At 39.5% G+C, this 22,313-nt stretch overlaps 2 protein-coding genes across 4 annotated transcripts in view; one reads left to right on the forward strand and one right to left on the reverse strand.

Annotated features, from left to right (window-relative positions):
- sys1 (SYS1 golgi trafficking protein) lies at positions 1-4,526 on the reverse strand. Of its 3 annotated transcripts, none has more exons than XM_071517804.1 (4): positions 4,214-4,526; positions 2,170-2,436; positions 2,003-2,070; positions 1-1,784 (listed from the first exon to the last, which is right to left on the reverse strand). In XM_071517804.1, exons 2-4 carry the CDS (start codon positions 2,329-2,331, stop codon positions 1,544-1,546), a joined length of 471 nt encoding a protein of 156 aa, XP_071373905.1. In that variant the 5' UTR covers positions 2,332-2,436; positions 4,214-4,526; the 3' UTR covers positions 1-1,543. The 3 variants fall into 3 exon arrangements, with proteins under 3 accessions (XP_071373905.1, XP_071373902.1, XP_071373903.1); XM_071517801.1 differs by lacking the exon at positions 4,214-4,526 and adding an exon at positions 3,211-3,472; XM_071517802.1 differs by lacking the exon at positions 4,214-4,526 and adding an exon at positions 3,107-3,187.
- LOC139642784 (bile acid-CoA:amino acid N-acyltransferase-like) overlaps positions 4,317-22,313 on the forward strand; it is a 23,991-nt gene continuing 5,994 nt past the window's right edge. Inside the window, exons 1-3 of the mRNA XM_071517800.1 lie at positions 4,317-4,342; positions 6,617-6,726; positions 7,798-8,007. Of these exons, the coding sequence (XP_071373901.1) occupies positions 6,633-6,726; positions 7,798-8,007 (304 nt within the window). The 5' untranslated portion in view covers positions 4,317-4,342; positions 6,617-6,632. The remainder of the gene's footprint in view (positions 4,343-6,616; positions 6,727-7,797; positions 8,008-22,313) is intronic.

Genomic DNA, 22,313 nt, shown 5'->3' on the forward strand with positions numbered 1-22,313 from the left:
CGCTGAGTCCTCTGTATTTATTAAACACATCATAAAAACTGCTTAACAGATGCTTTATAATTTAAACTTATGTTAAAGAGCACACTCAAATAATAGGTGATGCTGGCTCCAAAAAGTTATTGTCCAAGTTCAAAGTTACTTGGAAATATCAGCCCACTCAACATAATGAAGTACTGTTAATAGTCAAGAAAACTGATTTCAAACCAAGTCACTGCATAGTCCACATTTTCAAAGCTACAAAAGGTTCTGATGTCACACAGTTGCCACACAAAACATGAAGAAATATGAGTAAGTGTTATATGAGCTGTAATACTTGGGGCGGACAATTTAGAAAACTTCTTTAAGCTGTGACAGAATGAGTAAGCCAAAAACGTTCCAAAAACCATCAATGCAGTAAATGATCCTAGATGCAACTTGACAAGTCACGTCTCCATAAACAGTGCTAGTTTTTTTTCAGAGACACAGACACATCCTCTTGTCAGAATACAGCTGGTGGCTGACGGACAGACATCCCCAGAGTGGCCACCTAGTCTGCATAATACATCAAGACATAATACATAATGCAGAGATGCTTATCACAATGCTTATGAGATTGCAATGTTCAAACTCTATCCAGAAAGGCAAGAATAAGCTTGCTTTTATACTTCTGACCCATTATGTACTGAGAATATAAAACAGATACCTCTCTTACATTCAGGTTTACACAATGATGTATATCAGAAAACTATATAGTACAACTGTTTGAATACTAAACACCACAATTTGTCACCTAACATTCAACTCTCAGATGCAGATAATAAGAAAATTATTAAAGCTGCACTAGGAGACTCTGCATGTTGGTGGCTCCAAATAGCAGCAGAGAGGAAACCGTTTGAAAAAATCTGAACTTCAATACCCAGAAATCTGGTGATGCGACGTCAGTAAGCTGCACACGGCATGCTCATGTTTTCCAATCTGCCCGTCTGTGATGCGATGGGATGAGAGATTTCTTGTTGGTGAGTCCAGCTTTCTCTGGATGGAGCGCTCACTCACTGCCGTTTAGGGGACAGCTTGTATTTGTCACTTCCTGTGGGGGGAGAAGTACACATACCCGAAACCAGAAATTAATTTGGGCAAATATGGTGAATATATAGGGACTCAAATAGGGGGAATGGGACACTCTGAGATCTAGTTTTGATGAGACGGGTGTATTTTTACACATAAAAACTATTAAATGTTGCCTAGTGCAGCTTTAAGCTGAATAGTCAAAAAGCAATTATATCTATGATCATTCAGGTCCAGAGAAAGATGTCAACTGAAATCTTATCTTAATAGGCTACGGAGTAATCATTGTCCAGTGGTAGATGGGCAGTTATGAATAAATAGTTCAGTTCATCCATTGTATCACTTGAAGAGGTGCACAACTGTCAATCCAACATCTACATTATTGCAGCTTGCCTTTCCATTTCCTTTGTCAGTAGTGAAAAACCTCCTCTGACCTAATTCCTCAGAGGTTAACTGTCCAAAGAGTTTTAAACGGGGTCAGTGTGGCGTCGACGAAGAGTCAAAGGTTCGACTTCGGTCCACTATTGACTGGGATGGCCCTGAGTTCAGTCCGCATGCACAGGTACTCTCCGATTACAGCCATCAAAGCCATGCAGGCTACATTGACGAGCCACCAGGACAGAGCAGCTGGAAGATGAGCATTATAGATCCAGCACCCGATCATGTGGAAGAAATGCACCGTGACGGTGAAGTCCAGGCACTGCTTCCCTCGACGGATGAAGAACCACAGACCGAGTGCACTGATGGAGCAATGACACAGATAGGCAACATTATCTGCCATGCTGTAACCACACTAATTTAGTTTTCAGACAAGGTGGTTGTAGATACAAAGATAACCTTTCAAAAGATTACATCATATGATGCTAGAGCAATATGATTTTAGTCAGAGGTGTCATGGCTCTTTGGCCATGCAGAGAGAAAATTGAAACAGAGAAATGACAAAAACACCATTTCTTACCAGGTAAGAGAGTTCAAGATGAATGCCATCATTGAGAGCCTGCCCTGCACTGTTGCAAATCCAAGGTTCTGCAAATGTAGAGCCAGGATTTAAGTACCATTAAGCTGGTGTACAAACTTGGCACAAAGAAAGGAGATTACACAGATACAGTAGACCATATGACTTACTTCATAGCTGAAGATCTGGTCCAGTGACCGGTTCGTTTGTACAAGGCTGTCCACTCCAGCCAACCACAGACCCAAGAAGCTGTAGTAGATGCACTGCATTAGCACAATCTGAGACACAATAAGGACTGGGTCCCAGATGTAGCTACGGAAGTGACTGGCCATTGTAGTCTGTGCGTTACACTTGGAGGCCCAAAGAAGGATGTTAACAGCTGGCCTCTGCAGTTACTAGCTGGCCCCTCCAGTGTGAAGTGTGTATGCCTTCAGAATCTGAAACATAAAACAAAAGTCACATTTAATGAAAAGGCATAAACATACTATATTTTGTTTCTTGAGTTTTGTCTCTTGGCCCAAGAAATTCATTATGTAAACCTATCATAATGGCAGCTTTTAATTACTCTGAAACGGATATAACACCCCCGCAATACCCAAGAATACAGTGCATTACAAACTCAGCCTGTGCATCTTATTGTCATGCACCATTTACTAGAGGCTTTATAAATGTTCCATGTGGGATGTTTAAATAATGTGTAAAATAACCGAAAAGAATAACTTAGCGCTAATTATTTATCTATAGCTATAACTACGGAAGTGCTACAACTGAATTCTGAGCGACGTAGCGAAGTGCACGGGCTTCTTGAAAGGAGCGGAGGACGAAACAGGCCCTTCTCACTGTTAACATGTAATATATAGGACTTCCATTATTACAGCCGTTATGAAATATGGAGTATAGTGTTAGCTCTGTATAGTTATTGAAACGTAACGTCAACAGCAATCACTATATGACTCGAAGCACACTGGCTAACGTTAGACAACAGCTAACCTAGCTAGTAGCTATCCACTGTTTGAGGATGGCGATATCAGCCATAGCTTTGTAGCATCCCCTTTACCCACATCTCTACTAGCCTATTTGCATAGCTACATAGACATGTCTGATTACATTACAACAGCCGGACAATCTCGTGGAAGACCATTATCCAAAGCTTGCTGTGACAACCTCGATTCAGGAGAAATAAAAAAAAATACAAGAAAGAAGGTCTTTACATTGATTAAGGTCGCGGCAACTGCAACGGCAACATCATCAAAGTTCCTTGACAACAATACGGAAGTCCGCCGTATAACCGCGATGGGTCTAGGTTAGCAAGATTGTTTTCTTTAGGACTAACAGGCGAGCAGTTTCATCCAAACTTCGAAGCAGTAAAACGGAGAGAAAGTAACCCCTGGAATAAACCGAGGTTCTGGGAAGCCGCTTCTAGTCCCTTCAGTAGTTTACTGTTTTCAGACTACTACACCTTCTAACAGTAAACCTTGCCAAAACAAGCGAGTAATCACGATTCTACTTCCCTGAATTTTATGGAGTATCGACCAATTTAGAAAGTGCATAGCGCCACCTGCTGTACCGGAGTGTGCAGCATCACAGGTTAATAGTTTAAGTAAAAGGATTGTTTATATTGTATTACCTAATCAAAGCCCAAAGAAAAAAAACGGACTGCAACACCATTGAAGATGTACAAATTCCATCCCCGCCCAACTTCATATATCTTTTCAAATGTATTTTTCTTAATCCAATAGTTTCGCAGTAGAGCGCACACCCATAAAAATGTGCAAACCAACGGTCCAAAGTCAAAATAAGTAATCATGAAGGTTATACACATCTCTCCATATGAAAATATTTATTTTAGATCACCAACATGTTTCGGCATTATGTCTTTTTGCATTATGCCTTCCTGACACCCTGAAGAAGGCATAATGCCGAAACATGTTGGTGATCTAAAATGTATTTTTCTTAACAAAATGTCATCTTCTCTTATTCTATGTTCTTCAGTAAGATAATTAGGCTACCACACTAGGCTTGTGTATACTTTCAAATTGCTTTAATCATAGCGATTGACCCGGATAGCAAATTTAAGTTGTCACAGTTGATTTCAAAGTAAAATACCACCCAACCGGAACGATGGGTCTCAATATGCGTTCTTGCGCGTTAGCCTAGGCTATATCTTGACCAAAAATGACCGTTTCTGGACGGTAGGCTACTGTTGGTTTTTACCTCATATCATATTGTACCAAATGTCATGGCCATGTCCAGAGGGGCGGAGACTCGTATAGGAAAGTTGGTGATTACATCCGCCACAACCACTTTTGCCTTCATCGCCAAACTTCAGAGATTTGCGTTCAGGTAGGGCGATTCTGTACTTTCTTCGGCCACTGGTTTGGGATCCGACACCCGTGGGTGCAGGTGCAGGATGCCACTAGGGATTTTATAATATATTCTGTTCAAGCTGAGAGCTCGCTGGTTTGCAAGTTTTGACTGTGCGGTTGTTGTTGTTGTGCGCTCGCGACCACCTGAAGGAGCTTAGGGATTCACTTTTCCTGGACTGACCTCTGAACCAGTTCTTCTTCTTCTTGTTCGATTTCGGCAGTTTAGACCTTACGAGGCGTAATGCTGCCAACCACAGTTCACTAAAAGAATTAGACCAAATTAAACTATTAGACCCTCTGATACAAGCCCGTTAAAAGCAAAAAGGTTAGCACCCTCCTCTCCAGCAGTTGATGTTCATCATGTCGACCAAGCAAAGTTTTTTTTATTAGGAAATTCCCAGCTCTTCAACCTCTTTGAATAGTTCCACTTTTTGTTTTGCATATTTAAAAGAATATGAGATACTGTCTCGAGGAGATCACAGTCACAAATACCATCAGGATGTTTTCCTCCCAGCTTTAGTCCACTATTTAGAGCACAATGCCCCAATCTTAGCCTGGCAAGCCTGACTGAGTCTCCTCTCTTAGCCCCATGGATGTGTATGACTGATAATGCCTCTCCCTTCTCTCCGAGCTCCAAATGTTTTGCCATTCCTTTAGAAGATCTTTTATTCTGCTGTGGTATTCTACTGGGCTTAATAGCAGGGCGATGTCTGTTTTCCTTTTCTAATAACTTTTTACAAGTTGATCTACTCTTTCATTTCCTGTAACTCCCATAAGGCCTGGAACCCATATGAACCCCACCATGCAGCCCATTTGTCCTATTCTGAGAAAGCAAATTATGATTTCATTCACAAGTTCAGGGCGAGTCCTGATAGCACAGTTCTTTAAAGCCATCAATGCAGCTGCTGAATCAATGCACAGAACCACACAAGGTAATATAGCTTCCTCAACCCACCATAATTCCCAAAATGCCATTAACTCAGAGGTAAAAACAGACACTCTGTTGGGGAGACGCATACTCTGATGGATTTCAAGAACAGGCACTGAAAACCCAAAACCAGATTTACCTAGCTTGATACTCAGACTGAATGGCCATTTCATCACTGCTCCATCATTCATTTATTATTATCTCTGAATCGCTCGACAAAGTCTGAAAAGTGGGCGGGATGCGATTCAGGAGACTGCATGGAACCAGGATCAGCTTTACCACTTTCAGGATCCATGGATCCATGCGTGTAAATCAGAATGCAAGACCTCAAATTTTGCTGGATATATTTCTCAGTGACTTGACCTGGATTTTCTACTGCTTCTTTGAGCCTGTCAAGGAGAGCTGGATCAATTTCTGGTTCTGCCGATAAGCAATAAGGAATCAGAGGCCAGGATATCTGCATTACATGTACAATAGTGGAGTAATTCAAATTCAAATCAAAGCTACAGCCCTAATAATTATAATAATAATTCTTCTTCTCCTTCCCTAAAAATTCTGATTAAGATGAAAAACAGCATTGATGAAGAAGTAAACAACCTCAGAACTACTAACTAACCAGGGACAATGAGGCACCATCAGAGACACCTTGAAAACAAAATAACACTGTCTTTTTGCTTAGTTAGCCTATTGTAACTGCAGATGATTACTTCTGTCTAGGAGCAACATCCTATCACCTTGATTTCATCACACTCTGTCACTGTAAACTGTTGTTTGACTGCAGAACAGCCTGAAACTCTCTGAATTGTTACTACAACACAGTTTGCAGTTGGCTGCAACCATTTGGTCCACAGTATAAATGACTTCCCAGTTCCATTATTGTCTGTGTAGCTTACTTTCTCAGACCCACTCTGTGTCTGTAAGCTGTTTTCGAGTATACTATTAAACACTCCACTCCAGCAAACTCTTAAAATGATTTTGAGCGATTTCCTCAACAATTCCCACATCTCATTAATCACACACTCAGACATTTTGATCATAACCACAAGGTTTTGTCCAGTAGTGTAGTCCTAACTTTATGTGTCTTAACTATAATGTAACCTGCTAAGACTTGCAGGCACCCTGGAAAAAGCTACATTCCCCAGGACTTGGCTAATAATGGTTGGACTATCTTCTGTCTTTCTTCTGACACATTACTGGGCAGTGAAGCTTGCAAGGCAAAGGTTAATCTCCAACAGAGCTGCAAGCTTTTACTAGACAAATCTTGCCAGGCAGTGTGCAGTTCCACCTTTGGATCAATTTTAACTTTTTCATTTTTTTTTTTAGGGTGGGCTGACAGACTATGAGTATGGCAGCACTACGGAAACTCATTGAAATGAGTGTGATACCGAGCGTCAACATGTATGGGAATTTGGCACATTTACACCGCCCACTGGGTAAGAATTCTGCTTGTTTTCCATTGTGTTTTTCTAATGGATTATGTTTATGTTCAATCTAATTTGACCCAAAGTGAAACTGCTTTTATCATTTTGGAAGTCGTTCTCTTCTGCTGTTCTTATATGAAGCTGCTGTTTTGATGTACTGGAACATCTGAGATAATAAATATTTATCGTTTTGCTCATAACCGCTCATATTACAGGAGTGAAGTAATGCCATGAATCACTTTTCTAAACTGAAGTGGTTTATAAAGTCTGAGGATTGCCCTGGTAACACACATACGGCACACTGTAACTCCACAGCATGATGTAAACACACACACACACACACACCTCAGCCCTGCTCCCCAGCACCAGTGGTGTTGGGTTGGTGGATGCATTTGCCATTAATCCTGTAGTTTATATTTAGAGTTATTTGTGTGTATTTTGTACCCATTTGTTTATTCTGTTGACTGTGGCAACTTTATGGTTAGAGAAGGACAAGGTGCCAGTCAGACAAGAGAGTGCTCATGTGTATCTCTGGTACAGACCAGCTGTTTTCACATTGCTATGCTTACTGACATGCCTTTGTGGCTACTTTTACCATTACTGTGCTGTCTGCTGTTACAGGTAAAACGGGCACATGACCCTGAACACCCCCTCAACCCAAGTGTCACCCTCTTCAAACAGCCCAGTCAGCAGTACGGAAACAGCACTGTACTAGAAAATAATGGGCAGAACTATGTAAAAAAAAATTAATTACATCAATAACTGGTTACCATAGCTATGCCATCATATCATAAATTTATAAATGTAAAAAGAATTTAAAACTGAGTTTATATAGTATAGTATAGCAGAGTTTTCAGAATTACCAAGGGCCTGGTCAGCACAGGAAAGGAAAGAGTAAAATCTATTACCTTCAATAGAACCATAAAATTTGAATAAATGTTTTGATCAGTGAACAATTCCTCTCTTGGATCTTTATGTCTTCTGATACTTCACATCAAATCTGATACTACATTTGAAATCCACTAAAATCTATAACTGTTTAAAGAGCTTAACATCACCAGTATGTTTCTCTTCTGACCTCAGGTGTGGTGCGGTTGGGGAGCAGCTGCAGGCCGGCCCCGCTGCTGACAGCCTCACCTGCTCGTGCGATGATAGACGATCAGGTCAGCATCATCGGGTGCTCCTTGCCCCCCCACTGGCCGGTCACGGTGTGCGCACGGATGCACAGCGAGGACGGAGACCTGTGGGAGGCGTTCTCCCACTACAGCACAAACCAGAACGGTGTTGTCGACTGTGAGTCACACTGATGTCTGTAGTATATTCACTGTTAGGGAGTAGTGGATTACATGTAATGCTAAAAATTGACCAAAAATTGACAACAGTAATTTGTCATAAGTGTCTCACATCTCTGACATTTTGATATTTTACAAATAAATAGCTACACAATTACATCTAAATACTAAAGGGAGATTTGAGCCACTAGAGAGAGCAAGTATATGTGAATCTCTACAAAAATTCAAAAATGTTTATATACACATTAATGCCAGGACTTTACACACGACTGATGTCTTTCATTTTAACATGGCCATTTATCCGCCTGCAGTTTAATAAAGTGTTTGTAGGGTGCAGTTGCTATTTAATCATGGTTGTAAACAGTAGCGGACCGTGCATTTGAGACCTAGGCCTTCAATGGGTTCCCCAAAAAATCCTAATGGCGCACAAACCGCTATCACCGCACCAGACTATTACGCACGGAGAAACAATGTTACCACTGACATATTATTACTTGTGCGACATCACACACACACACAGTCATTCTCTCTCTCTCCAACCAGGCCACTGGAACATTAAATAAGACTGGTAAGACTGAAGCAATATTCCAGAAACAATCTATTGGACAATGACGCACTAGTACACATGATATTAGTATAATTATTCTATCAAAGAAATCTGTTCCAAATGACACATCGGCCATCACTAAATCATTTTATTTCACCTTGAAACTGAAACACCATAATGAGGCACGAGTAGCAAAAGCAATAAATGAATGAATATGTGGTAGCCTAGTCATCCACACATTACGCACAATCCTCTCGCAAAGAAAACCGTTCCAAATGGTGCACAAGAAAACGCGCGCACAGTAGCACACATCCAGCCGGGCCGCTGGGTCTTAACTTAACACCTGAGCTTATCATGGGCGTAAAATCACAAGAAGCATAAAATTAACTCACCGGTGCTGTTCTACTTGAAGATGAAATCCATTCTCCTTTCTTTTTGGAGGAAGCGGTCAATTGCGCGGTCATAAAGTTCGTTCTTGGCTTTCATGTCCAATAACAGTTCCTTTTCAATGGCCATGGTAGCCAGTGCTGAGAGCCGACCCTGTCCTGTTGTATTCCTTGAATACGTCTTTATACGTTTAAGCGCTGAGGTCCTCTCAACAGACGCTGTTGACATTGGAATTGTTACAGCCAAACAGGTGAGTGCGTAAAGTTCACGCAGGCTGTCGCTGAGGTCTTTTTCCTGAGGAAAGACAGGAGGTCACTGGGGCTTTTCCCTTGGAAGCCGGGCATGGCATACACAACTGTGAGCTCGGTTCTCAGCCGCGGTAAGTCGAAAAGGGTTCCGTGGCTCTGCGTAAGGCTCTGGAAGGCCTCATTTGGGAATGTTTCCCGGAATGTTTGGAAACGTTGTGCGTCAAGGAGAGAAAGGAACGCAAGTTTCTCATGGTCTTTAAATCCGTTCCTTGTCTGGCTGAGAATGCTGTCCAAAATGTCACGTGTAATTTTTGGTATTTTGCCCGAATGTCCTCTTGGGCATGAGCTCTCCTTGCGCTTGGCGCACCTGTTTTACGCACAGTGGACTCATAGATGTCACCAAATCGCTGTCTTTCCAGCCTGACAAAACTCACTGATTCTGTCTAAGCAGAATTGAATATCCAGGGCTTTGTTCTGAAGCAGTCCAAAGAGAACATCTGAGTGGTCAAAAATCCCGTGGAAAGTAAGTAAGCAAGAAGTTGAATTCGAAGTTTTCCAGATGTGTAATGTATCCATCGGCGCTGTTTACAGTATCGCTGTCATATTCGCCATGATGCTCCACTATGTGTTCAAACACCGCCTTTAGGGCATCTATCTTCTCAGACACGGTGCCAACCAGTCGCGAAGTGTAGAGCCACCTTGTTGGTGCCACGCGAGGTAGCCGTCTTTGACAAATCTCGTCAAGCACTTGGGAGCGCTTAGGTGACCGGGAGAAAAATGCAGAAAGACCGTTGAGTTCACTCTCTGAACTTGGACATTCCTTGCATGAGAACCAGATTTAATGTATGTGCATAACAGTGGATGAATAAGGCCAACGGAGCTCTCTCTTTCACTTTGGCTTGCACACCATTTAAACTTGAGGCCATAACAGCGGCACCGTCATAACACTGGGCCACAACCTTGTCTAAGCACTCGTACTCCTCCAGGAATCCAACACTCAAAGCTGCAATATCATCTGCCCGTTTCCCGGTGGTGACATCATCAAACCTGACGAACCTCTCCTTTACACCACGGTCTGTCACATAACGGAGCACAAGAGACAGCTGGGCCGCATTGCTGGCGTCTGTGGTTTTATGTCCTCTCCCATCACATCAGCTATGGCAGTGATTAGATTGTTTTGTATTTTCCCTGATGTGCCAGTGAATACTTTATTGGTGGAGAGGTGATAATGTAGATCCTTGTCATATTCAGCTAAAAAGGAGAGCAGCTCCACATAGTTGCCACGATTAGCAGATTCCTTTCCCTCCTCATGACCCCTAAAAGGGAGCTTCTGTTTCCCCAAGAATATCACACAGTTGATCAGCTTTTTCAGTATTTCCCGATTTTTCTTCACCTTTTCGTTGTGCATTTCAGTTTCCCTCCTTCTCTGTTCATCCAACCCCAGGTCAAAAAGTAGTATACTTTAGTGTATTAGAAATAAAATTTACGTATACAAAAGTTATTACAAGTATACTTTTACTTTTTGTGCTTACTTTAAAGTATATTTAACATGTACTTTTAAAAAGTGTACTTCAAAATATGTCATTAAGTTCAACTTCAATATACTAAAAATAAATATACTAATTCTGCAATACTTAAAAGTGGTATTTCAGTGAACTTATAAAAAGTGTACTTTATTGTAAGTGTATTGTAAATTTTACGTAAGTGTATTTTTAAAAAGTATACTAAATTGCAAATACTTGCAGTGGTAATTTAGTGTACTTATGAAAGGTTTACTTATTTTCAAGTCCTTTGTAATACACTATTAGTATGCTTTATTAAAGTGTACTTTAATTTCACTTCATTAGAAGTGTATTTAAGTATACTTACAAAAAGTGCACTTTAATGTAAGTTCATTTTAAGCTGTATTTCAGTGTACTTTGAAAAAGTATACTAAATTGCAAATATTTATAGTGGTAATTTAGTGTACTTATGAAAAGTATACTTATTTTCAAGTCCTTTGTAATACACTATTAGTATGCTTTATTAAAGTGTACTTTAATTTCACTTCATTAGAAGTGTATTTACATATGCTTACAAAAAGTGCACTTTAATGTAAATTAATTTTAAGCTGTATTTCAGTGTACTTTTAAAAAAATATACTAAATTGCAAATACTTATAGTGGTAATTTAGTGTACTTTATTTGCATGCTTGGATATCAGTACACTTAAAGAATGTTTACTTTAATGAAGTGCTTTAAAGGTGCACTTCAATATACTTTTTCATTTTTTGTCTTTCAAAATGTTTATTTCAGTACACTTGTGAATAGTGCACTTTGTTTCCACCACTGGGAAGTGTATAGGTCTGGACTGTTACCATCATGTATTAATGCACAAAGACTTGCTTGACAGATGGTTCCAGTATTTCTTGGAAAGAACACCAGACAGCACTGGTAAAACATAGAACAAAAGAAAAGATCTCCATTCAGATGCTTTCCAATATTTTCGTTCTTTTACAGAACGTGGGACTCTAGTTAACTCTACTGGAGGCTGGATAGCTAGCAACTGCTTATCAATTATTTCAGTTTTTGTGCCAATGTACCATGGTTTTTCATGGTTGGTGGAATCCAGCCATAATGTCATCAGCTGCCGTGTTACTCCTAGGCAAACACTGTGCTGGTATTCAGGCACAAACCCATTAACCATCTGAAACTTTGCAAGCTTCATTAATGGAGAGGGAACTTTCACTCCCATTACAGGTCGCTGAGGAGTTGCAGCCATTGCATGTTGAAAATGTTCAGATTCAGATCTGAGAGAGGGTTCAGGACTTATGTAAGAGTATGAACCCCACCTTTGTGGTAGCAGAAGTCACAACCATATTCGCCATTAAACTGTTTTGTGTTTCGTATTTGTGGACGAGCCACTGAATCTGAGCTACAGATCAGGGCATGGACCTTAGATGAATGTTGCTGGTTCTGTGTGTCTGTCCATTTTATTCCATTTTGCTCCATTTCTTGAAGCTCATCAACAAACGGAGTTAACAGAGTTATCATGTTGGGTTTCTTCTCGCCAAACCAAATACATGGTATGGAGATATTACTTTTTCGTTCTTTCGGCTTCAGTTCAATGATCTGGCACTGAATAGGCCATAGCTGACACTTGGAACTCTTGAAAACTGGGATACCATCACAGTTCCACAGTAAACTTACATCATCTTCACTAATTTCCCCACTCCTGATTAGCTTTTCATACTCAATTCCTGAATGTATGTCATTAATAATGCCATCAGCTGACATTTTTCTTGCCAAAGCTGTCTTGGGATTTTCAATATTCATTTTGAGCAATCAGTTAGCATTGTGAAGTATAGCAGAAGTAAAGTAAATTTCCAAAAAACACAAGGGCCAGAAAAGAATGGCTGGATATTGTCCTATGTACTGTTTAAGTTCCCATACTACCCATCAAGGTCAAGCCCTGGACCGTATAAGTGATGTGATGACTTTTTGATATTTTAAGTTATTTTAATTGACTCACCAATTTGTAGCATAAGTCTATCATAATCAACACTCTTCAAAAACAGTTCTATCATAACACATGCTCGTTTAGAATGAGATGGTCCCAAACAAAACCATAGCTGTCACAAAATAGATTTTGCTCTACACAGACAAATCCTTGTCATGTGGATTATCCATTTTGTAGCTCTTTTATTACACCATGCAGTTGAAAACATAAAAATGCAAAGTCATATGGGCTGCTGTGTTTAGGATGTAAAAGCTGACGCATAAAATCTATTATAAATAAATTACCTGTGATGGATTTGTGTTTGGTCTTTCTTTCTGTTGATGTGCTTTAGAGGCTTCATGCAAGCCTGTGATCTGGTGAAGGTGTTCTCTGCAATCACTGTCAGACCTCTCTGTCATCTGAATAGGACACATTTTAGTTGAGAGCCAGTATGAATACATTATATGGAATTCAAAGTAACGGGAGACTAAACTTTAGCTTGATTTGGATATTAGTTTTGGAAGCTTGGAAATTTCACATGGTCATGTGACCCGATTACAGCTCAACAACCAACCTCATGCATAAAAGCCAAGACAACCAGGAAACATACATGTGACTTTTGTGCTGTGACAAAACGGGTCTAATTATTAACCCATCTTGCCACCCACCTGAATTCTGGGTGTGGATAATATGGAAGGATGTACTTACCTGTGGATGATTTGTGTTCGTTTCTCGATGATGCGTCTCAGGTGATCGACACAAGTTGGTCTGCTGAGGCTGCCCTCTTCCATCATTTTCAGTCACATCGTTAACACTCTAAACAGGATACATGTCAGCTGGTCAATCTGAATATGGCACGACTGTTTTTTATCTTGATATGTTTAACACAAAAAACTGTATTATGTAAAGGAATAATGAATACAAATGGGCAATAAATTTACCCTAGCATCAAACAAAAAATGAACTGATGTAAACACAGTATTACATACCTACCCAGGTAGATATTACCTGCACTTGGCTTTCCACTCTGCGTCTTTTAGCAGGTCTTTGGCACTGAGAATTGTGTACACTGTAATTTTCCTGGGTGGCCTCATAGTTATTGTAATGAGCAGGGAGCTATTATGGGGGATAGAAAAGTCAACATATTATAATCAGGCTCCTTATAAAGTTAAGTAAAGGAAACCTGAGGCCATAGATATGTGATGTCTTATGTCATATTAATATTCATATGTACTGTAGGGTTATGTCTACACATAACAACTGCTAATGTGAAGTGTTCTAGAAGGCAGTTACTTTGAAAAAAAAGGTAAATAGAATCAAAAGAAGAATGTGAGGTTAACTAAAAGCAGTGCTCCATGAAAAATGCATACCGGTAGTCTGATAATGTAAATTATATCTTTATCTGTGATTGCCCATTAAATGGAAATAAACTGAGGTTATACTTGCTAGCATCAAATGTCTTGTACTCAGTCTTGTTTACTTATTCTTTGATCAGATAGTTCCTGATTTAAATCCTAACTTTGCCAGTTTTAGATTGTTGTTTATTTAGGTCATTGTACAACTGCTTGTGTTTAGACAACTTTTGACAATTTTTCCTGCTGTTAATCTGACCCCACCCCCAACAAACAAACAAACAAAATAACACACACTATTGTAAGTAAGGTTTCAATATGGATAACATTACCAAAATTACCAAAAATATTCATTCTTTTACCAGTGTATTCCTTCTCCGGTAGTCACTTGTCCTTGGGACCTCTGAATCATTGACACACACAAAGTTTTTGTAAACAGCTCGGGTTGGATTCTGCAAAGAGAATGGCAAAAATATTCCACATCCTGGGCGCCACAGACAGTACAAACATGTTGCAGTGCTTGGGTAATAGGATTAACATGCATAGTCAAGAATGAATAATATAAAGATTTGTTGCAAATTGTTAGTTAGCTACATTCTTTAAACACTGCAGAACGTATACCGCAACTTAGGTCAACACAATTAAAATAAAATAGAAACTTCAGTGTTACCTCTTTATTTTTACCAAGCTTTTTCAAGCGTCTGTGGCCAGTCGTTCTTCATTACCTCATTATCCATGCCTCCAGGTACGATTTGTATTTCTTCATTACTGTCACTTGTCAGTGTCCGGTGGTATTTCTGATGGCAGACAGCATAACCATGTAACTAACTTCATGTAACACTTCTTTTTTATGTAATCGATGTGTTCTGCCCTTAATCCCACAATATTAACAATTACATTATCACATCAAACTCTCAAAGCTAAGCGCGAAAATCACAGACACCATCACTCTACCCTGAACCTACCTTGTAATGACTATAAGCATGCGTCAAACACGTTACACCACTAACGTTAACAACTAAATAACAAGCTTTACTTATATGGAATGTTATGTGCAGATTATCTGTAACAAAATAACCAGCTAGCTAACGTTATGGTGACGAGCAACCTGCAGCCTCTGTCGTAGTTGAGTTACACAAGTCACAAAAAGATACCAGTATATTACCTTATGTTACCAAGTCCTTCTTCAATCCTGCGCCGCTTTGAAATAATGATAAAATGTCCATACCCACTTGCATGTTGAATTCGTATAAATAACGTGGCTGCAGTGTCACGGAGCGGGACTGTTGTGGTGTGACCAGCAGCGGTGGAAGCACTTCCGTACACAGCCGCGAGATGCGTCCTCACCGAGCCCGCCGCTAGCGCATTCAATTCGACCAATCAGAGTCCACGTTTTCTAATCAAATTAGCATGTAACGGCCCAATGACGCCGACACGTTAACGCATCCCACGTGGAGGTTACTGGCGGAGAGAGAAGCGAAGTTTGAAGAAAAATTATGCCGTTTCCCAGGTTTGCTTTGTTTTACTTCCCTGACTCGGACTTGGTGAAGGTGGACTGCTCAGACATAATAAGAGGAGAACAGAGAAGAGTGGAAAATCAGGTCAGCTCCCGTCATGAACTTAACAGTGAAGAGGGTTATGTAGAGGTGTCTCTGCCGAGTCGAAGCAGAAACGGACGGACGAAAATACTGCCAGCAAAAATACTTCTTCTTGGTGGTAAGTTTATTGTTGGTAGACAACACAGTTGGGTAACTAACTTTGGGCTCCTTCCGGGTTTAGAAAACATTTTTCCGAGGTGGATAGTGGAGGTTGTGCATTAACACATGCAATGCTAACTGTTGGCTACAACGTTATAGCTGATATTAGCTAGCTAGGTAGTAACTTAGACATTGAGTAAGGAGGCAGGGACACTTGTCCACCTTGTAAAATAAGCAAGTAAAAACATTGTAGAATGTATGCATCACTGAAAGAACAATTTCTCATTACATCTACGACATTACATTCAATTAAATTAAGAAAATAAATAGCTTTTTAATAGTGTCTGTCACATATAACATTTCAATTTGAGGTTTCAATTTATTTAAATAACGTTACAAAGCAATGCAATTAACCTATGTTATTTTTTTCTGTTTCCTCAAAAATATTGCTGCATTCTGACTAGTAATCTGGTAAAACAACTTGGAAAAGGAGAGACAATTTATAGTCACCACATCATGACCACACATGCAATAGCTTTGTCTTGAGCTGACCAGCCACCTAGGGTAGCTTTCGTTAGTTGGTGTTAATGTTAGTGTTATTATCTGCTGGCCCAGTTCAACAACCTTTTTTATTGCCTTTTGTCATGTTTGTTTTCCCATATAATTGTACTTACAGATGTGTACAAAGATTTAGTTGTCAAAAGGGATGCTTTCAAGAGAGGAGAAGACATCTGGGAGACCATTAAAGTATGTTTTGATTATTTTACCCATTCAGGAGTTTCATTAATGCACTATTATTCTTAAAAAGACAAAATTTCACTAATCATGATTTGCCTGTTTGCTTTTGGAATATTCTTTTGTGAAATGTTTAATATAATGTGTTGTTTTCACAAGATCACAAGTGCATCCCAAAAGGCAGCTGCTATTGCAATGGGAGACAAACTTAAAAGAGATCTTCAGACCCTGCGCAGAAAACACACAACTCCTCTCACCTCCACTCCAATGTCAGATGATTCAGATAACACTGACATTGACTTGTTTGAAAACACAGAGCAGAGACGAGCAAGGAAGAGAGCAGTAAGTAATGTTTTCATCTCAATAAATCTAAAAGTAGTCTACATTTCCTAAAGTAAGATATAGCACTGAAAAATTGTTATGGTCAAATTACTAACACAGTACAAGTACCTATATGTTGCATTTGGCCACATAGGTAATGCTTTAGGGAACTACATTACTTGTTGTAAACTTGGGAACCGTGAAGACGTTACCCAACACTCAGCTAACTCTCATCTTAAATTAAGAGGAGACTGATAAGACCATGCACATAAACATTGCAGCTAATCATGGGTTATTCAAAACTACTGCAAAAAGAATGGATGCAACATACTCTATAACCCTCACAGGTTGCTTTATTGTGTCCAAACAATATCAGAGACAATTACATTGTGTTTGAAACAGCATATCATTGAACTTAGTGTAAGCCATAGTGTTGAGCTTTATAAATACACTTTACCTTGTGAAATACAAAATATGTTTCTTCTAACCTTGTGTTCAATGTAACAATTGTGTTTACAGGTTGTGCTGGATAGTGATGATGATCAAGAGGATCAAAATGGAAATGGAGAAGATGATGATAGGAGCCTGTTGCAGAGGAAATCCCCCCAAAACATTCATGTCCAGCTTGATGAGGATGTAGTCAAAGCTTTGAAAGGTAAATGTACTGTAAATGTGTATGTGTGCACTGAACCCAATATTTGTGTTGTTATGCTGACCAGTGAGGTTTTTATCCCAGTAGAAATGCAATTAAAATTTTCTGTTCACATTTTTTAAAGTTTATCTTAACACAATACTCACATACTCATGTTTACATTGAGAGAGTTATTGGTCACTGTAATCATTCCTCATATCCATACCAGTTGTAAAGAGATCCCTTCCTAATGCAGTTCTAATGTAAGTGATGGAGGACACAATTCTGTGTAAAAAATATATTGTAAAGTTCAAGTTAAAGCTAATATGAAGCGTCAACAGTGTGTGTTAGACTAATCAAGTGGATATCTTCCAAAGTTAGTCTTTTTGAGAAGGTATCTCTTCAGGGCCAGCATGGAGAGGAGGAACAGCGACCAATAACTCAATAATAACAATAACTTCAATATACATATGGGCCTGTGAGTTTTGTTTTAAGACAGACTTGAAAAAATGTGATCTACCCTCGTAAGACCTGGCCAAACCATGCAGTTGCATGTGATGTTATACATTGGTTCACATTTACTAACATGAGACTGAGATTTACACTGAAAATTTCTCCTTAACTTTACTATTGTATATTAGCATTGTAGTATTATCTCCTGTATTCAACTTTTTATGGTTGAACCAAACCTTTATCTACTATACCCAACTTGAACCTTGCCTTGATGCAAGTCTGAATTTGGTGCCTTAGCACAGCAAAATCAATAAAATAATAATAAATATAGCCGCAGGCGGCAAGCACCTGGTGACCTCTAGGGTAAATGTGTGTTGTAGACACCAAATGTTGCACATTTCCTCAGAGGTGATACCTGCACAAGTGCACCAAATTTGGTTAAGATAGCACAAGGCGTTCATGAGTTATGGCTCATTTTGTCACATATGTGCCACGCCCTACAATTGATTGGCCTATAGCGGCCAAACGATATGGAGTACAAGAAATCTCTTCATAACTTTTAATCAGGGGAGGCCAGAGATCATGCATACCAAACGTGGAGATGATTGCCTCAAGGTCTAGGAGGAATTCGCAAAAATAGGTTTTTGAGAAAATTCAAAATGGCGGAAAATCTAATAAGGCGCCAATGGGCGGGGCCTATCAAAATCATGCGGCTTTACCCAAGGAATACAGGAAAAAAATTATTTTGTTTCTATGAGGTTCCCTGCACTACGTGCTTGGACCCCTAATAATAATAAAGATTTAATGTTAACAACAGCCATGCAGTACTAAATAAAGATACTGTAAACTACAAATGGAGGACAAACAGAACTAGGTGCCAGTGCTGCCATAAGTCTATGTAATTAAGCATACCTGCAACTGCATTTTTTTCTTGTAGAGCTTCCTGGGATCGTCGCCTCACTCAAAGATGTCTTTGAGGCCATGAGAAGAGGCTCATCTTTCAGCTCAAGTTCAAGCCCAAGTTCCAGTGAGCTGTGTATCCCTGGAGGCTCAGATATGGTTAGAAAAGTCCCTATGATTATCAAAATTTTATAGTTGTACTAAGAATTTATTTTAGCTGTGTCTGTGTGTATGAGCACTTCAGAAAATATAGTGTCATAGTGCCTGCTTTGTATTGTGTGTGATTCATTGTTGTAATACCCCTGCCTATTTCTTTTTCTACCCAGATTGCACTCACTGATTCTGATGTTACAGTCCCCAAAAGGATGTTTAAGAGACTCAACAAATCACAAGTTTTTCTTTTCACCCAAGACTTGGCCACGCTGATTTTTGGAAAAGACACACTGGCCAAATCTACACTCACAGGGAAATCAGTCATTCAAACGGCAAAGGACCAGTTGGACCCTCACAAAGTCAATGTGCTCATAGGTATGTGTGGATCCTATATATCAGGGGTACTCAAATACAAATCTTAAAGGTCCACAAAGAAAATTTTTAATTAGACAAAGGTCCGTTTATTACGGTCAGTCAAGCTTTTAACCAATTATAATTAAATTATTAAATTAATAATATAAAATTAAATATAAAATATATATAATATAATATAAAATTTAATTATATAAAATATATAAAATAAAATAAAATAAAACATAAAATTACATGTAAAATTAAATAGAATCTACAAATCACCATTTCCCCATTATCCCCATCCCCCAAAACCGGTTCACACACCCATCCACCAGAGGTGAATCAAACCATCCCAAGAATCAAAGTCCAAATAAGTCCAGAACTATTGTACATTGTGTCAAACACTGTTGCTTAATGAGAGAAGTGGCACCTTTGGTCTGCTGCCAAGACTTTGAACTTTGGCACAAAAGGTGTAATGGCCAGGCAGAGACACTGATGCAAGTGTTCATAGGTGAGTCGGCTGCGGTACTTGTTCTTCACCATGTTCATTGTTGAGAATGCAGACTCACTGCTGTAGGCTGGCCACCTTTGAACACGCCATTTTAGATTGATTCACGTTCGAAAACTAGGCTAGTAGCTAACTGCTGATGAAACTAGCTGCGCTGTCAACTTGATTCTACCGGTCTCTTGTAAAAAATAAAGTTTGAAAAAAAAAAGTGCGGCTCTACAGTATGACGTCGCGTCCGCAACCAAAGCAGAGTAGACGTCCTCACACAGACAGTGGAGCAGTCGGACATTCAGAGCGCTGCTTGCAGTGGAGAAAGCGGAGAATTTTGACTCATTGCGTTGCGGCTATGTCATGCAGATAATACAAATAATACATATGAAAAGTATAATTTGCTCAGAGTCCGGAGACAGTTGTGGTTTGGTCCGGATCCGGACCGGAGTCCGGACTTTGAGGATGACGGCTATATATGATCACTGTTTTTGCTGTCTCTACATATCAAGGGTCTGACTAAAATAAACAAATCTTACTGTTAAATAAGACTAGGTCAAAACCTACTACATGGCTGGACCGTGTATGGATGTGTCACGTGCCACGGCCGACCAATGGTGTAACTAACTCCGCTGTAGACTGCTAATACAGAATAATAGTCCATACATCGATACCGATCTCCGTTCCAGCGCGTCCCGTCTCCTCTCTCCGCCACTGTCCTCTCCACCGTGCCCATGGCCCGCATTGATCCTCCCGTTCCAAGCCCCGGTGCCGAAAACACTGTTCACCGGACACCCGGTGACGCATCGGGACCCCTGCCGAAATCTCGGCTGGATCACCGGGAACAAATCGGCGCCCAGCTATCAGCACCGGCCGGAACCTCCATGCTTGTCTGTGTCTGTCTCTCCGCCGACAGAACAGAGGGCTTCAGGTGGACTGAACTTGCGCATATGCATCGGAATAACCAGCGATATGATATAATTGTATAGACTGTACTTTAGCTTCAGCTTACATGCGATATTGGTCAGCCTGCTTACTGTGTGGGAGAAACGGGCTCCCGATCTCAGCGGAGAAATAAGATGGCGGAGAAAACTAAACTTAAATTTCTGGCTCTGTGATCCTATGATGTGCCACCTGCCACGGCCGACCAATGGTGTAACTTGATCACTGTCAGTCAGTCAGTCCACTGATGTAATCATTGGCTTGATACCTTTGTACTTAAACATAGTTAAACTAATTCACAAATTGGTTGATGTGGTACTGGAATGCCATGTAAGACTTGGCAGGGGTACTGCAAGACTTATTCATTTTGATTATTCATTGTACATATTTAATAACATTTCATCATATATGAACTCCTAGGCTGAATTTACATTAACGTTTTTGTATTACATTTCCATTCATGTTTACATAAAAGAACTAAGCATTAAATGGGTTGGCTGCCGTGTGGACAAATACTTCACCTTGAAAGGATGCCATTTTAAAAAATTAGGAACAGCTGCTGTAACTTGAAAATATAGGTTTCTACCTACAAATGGTTACCTTTCAAAAGGACAGCAGATTGTGGTGCCATATTGTGTTACAGCAACTTTGAAGCAAAATTAAAAAATGTTTCTCTTGTAGACTGCACATAAAATAAGGGTACACTGATTTCAGTGGTTAATTTTGCTTTTATATTAAAAAAATGTCTCTTTGTCCCTTCCACAGACACCGTGATAAAGCAGTTTCCAAATACCACAGTGCCTGAAGTGCGAGCCCTCATTCGCAGAAAATGCAACAATGAGTCCTACTCACAGAAAACCGACCCTCCACTGGAAGGATGAAGATGGTGACTTAGATGGTGATTTAAGTTTTAGTTTCTGTGTTTGGTTCAACCATTTGTACGCTTACCTTCAGTTTGTAAACAATGCACTTTATTTCTGCACTTTTTAATTATTTTTTTAGATTATTATATTTTTTGTGGAAGACATTGCAGTGTGAGGCATGCCTCTAAGAAAATCATTCTTGTTTTGCATTAATGACATATGACATATTCATAGTTTACATTTCAGTAATAGAGGTATATTTGAAGTGTGCTACAAATTGTTCTGTTTAAAGTAGCTTGGCCTTACCATCTCACTGATCAATATATTATTTTAATTTATTTTTGGTCAAGATGTGATATATGCTATACTTGCTATGTACACAGGGAGTTTATTTTTGACTGTAATGTACACAACAAGATCTAGATTAAAGTTTTTCTAGTGTTCTATGCATTTGTGTGTGTGTTCGTTTTAAAATATATTTTCTACTGCTTTTTATTGTACTTGAGTAGTAGTATATTTGTAATGCAGTAATAATGAGCTATTGAATGGTTTAAAAAAAACAGCTTTTTATTATACTAATAGTGGCTCTTAAAGTATACTGGTAATAAATTACTAATGAATTAATATCCTATTGAAAGTCCTTGGAACACATTGATATGAAACTTAAGATATACTCAGAGTACCTCAAATACGACAGAAAAGGGTATTTTAAATGTAATTTAAAGTAATACATTTCAATTACAATAAAGGT

This window comes from Centroberyx affinis, unplaced genomic scaffold, assembly GCF_046629955.1.
Source record: "Centroberyx affinis isolate AG114_WGS23_722 - 3 ecotype Tasmania unplaced genomic scaffold, CSIRO-AGI_Caff_v1 ptg000522l_1, whole genome shotgun sequence".
Lineage (NCBI taxonomy): Eukaryota > Metazoa > Chordata > Actinopteri > Beryciformes > Berycidae > Centroberyx > Centroberyx affinis.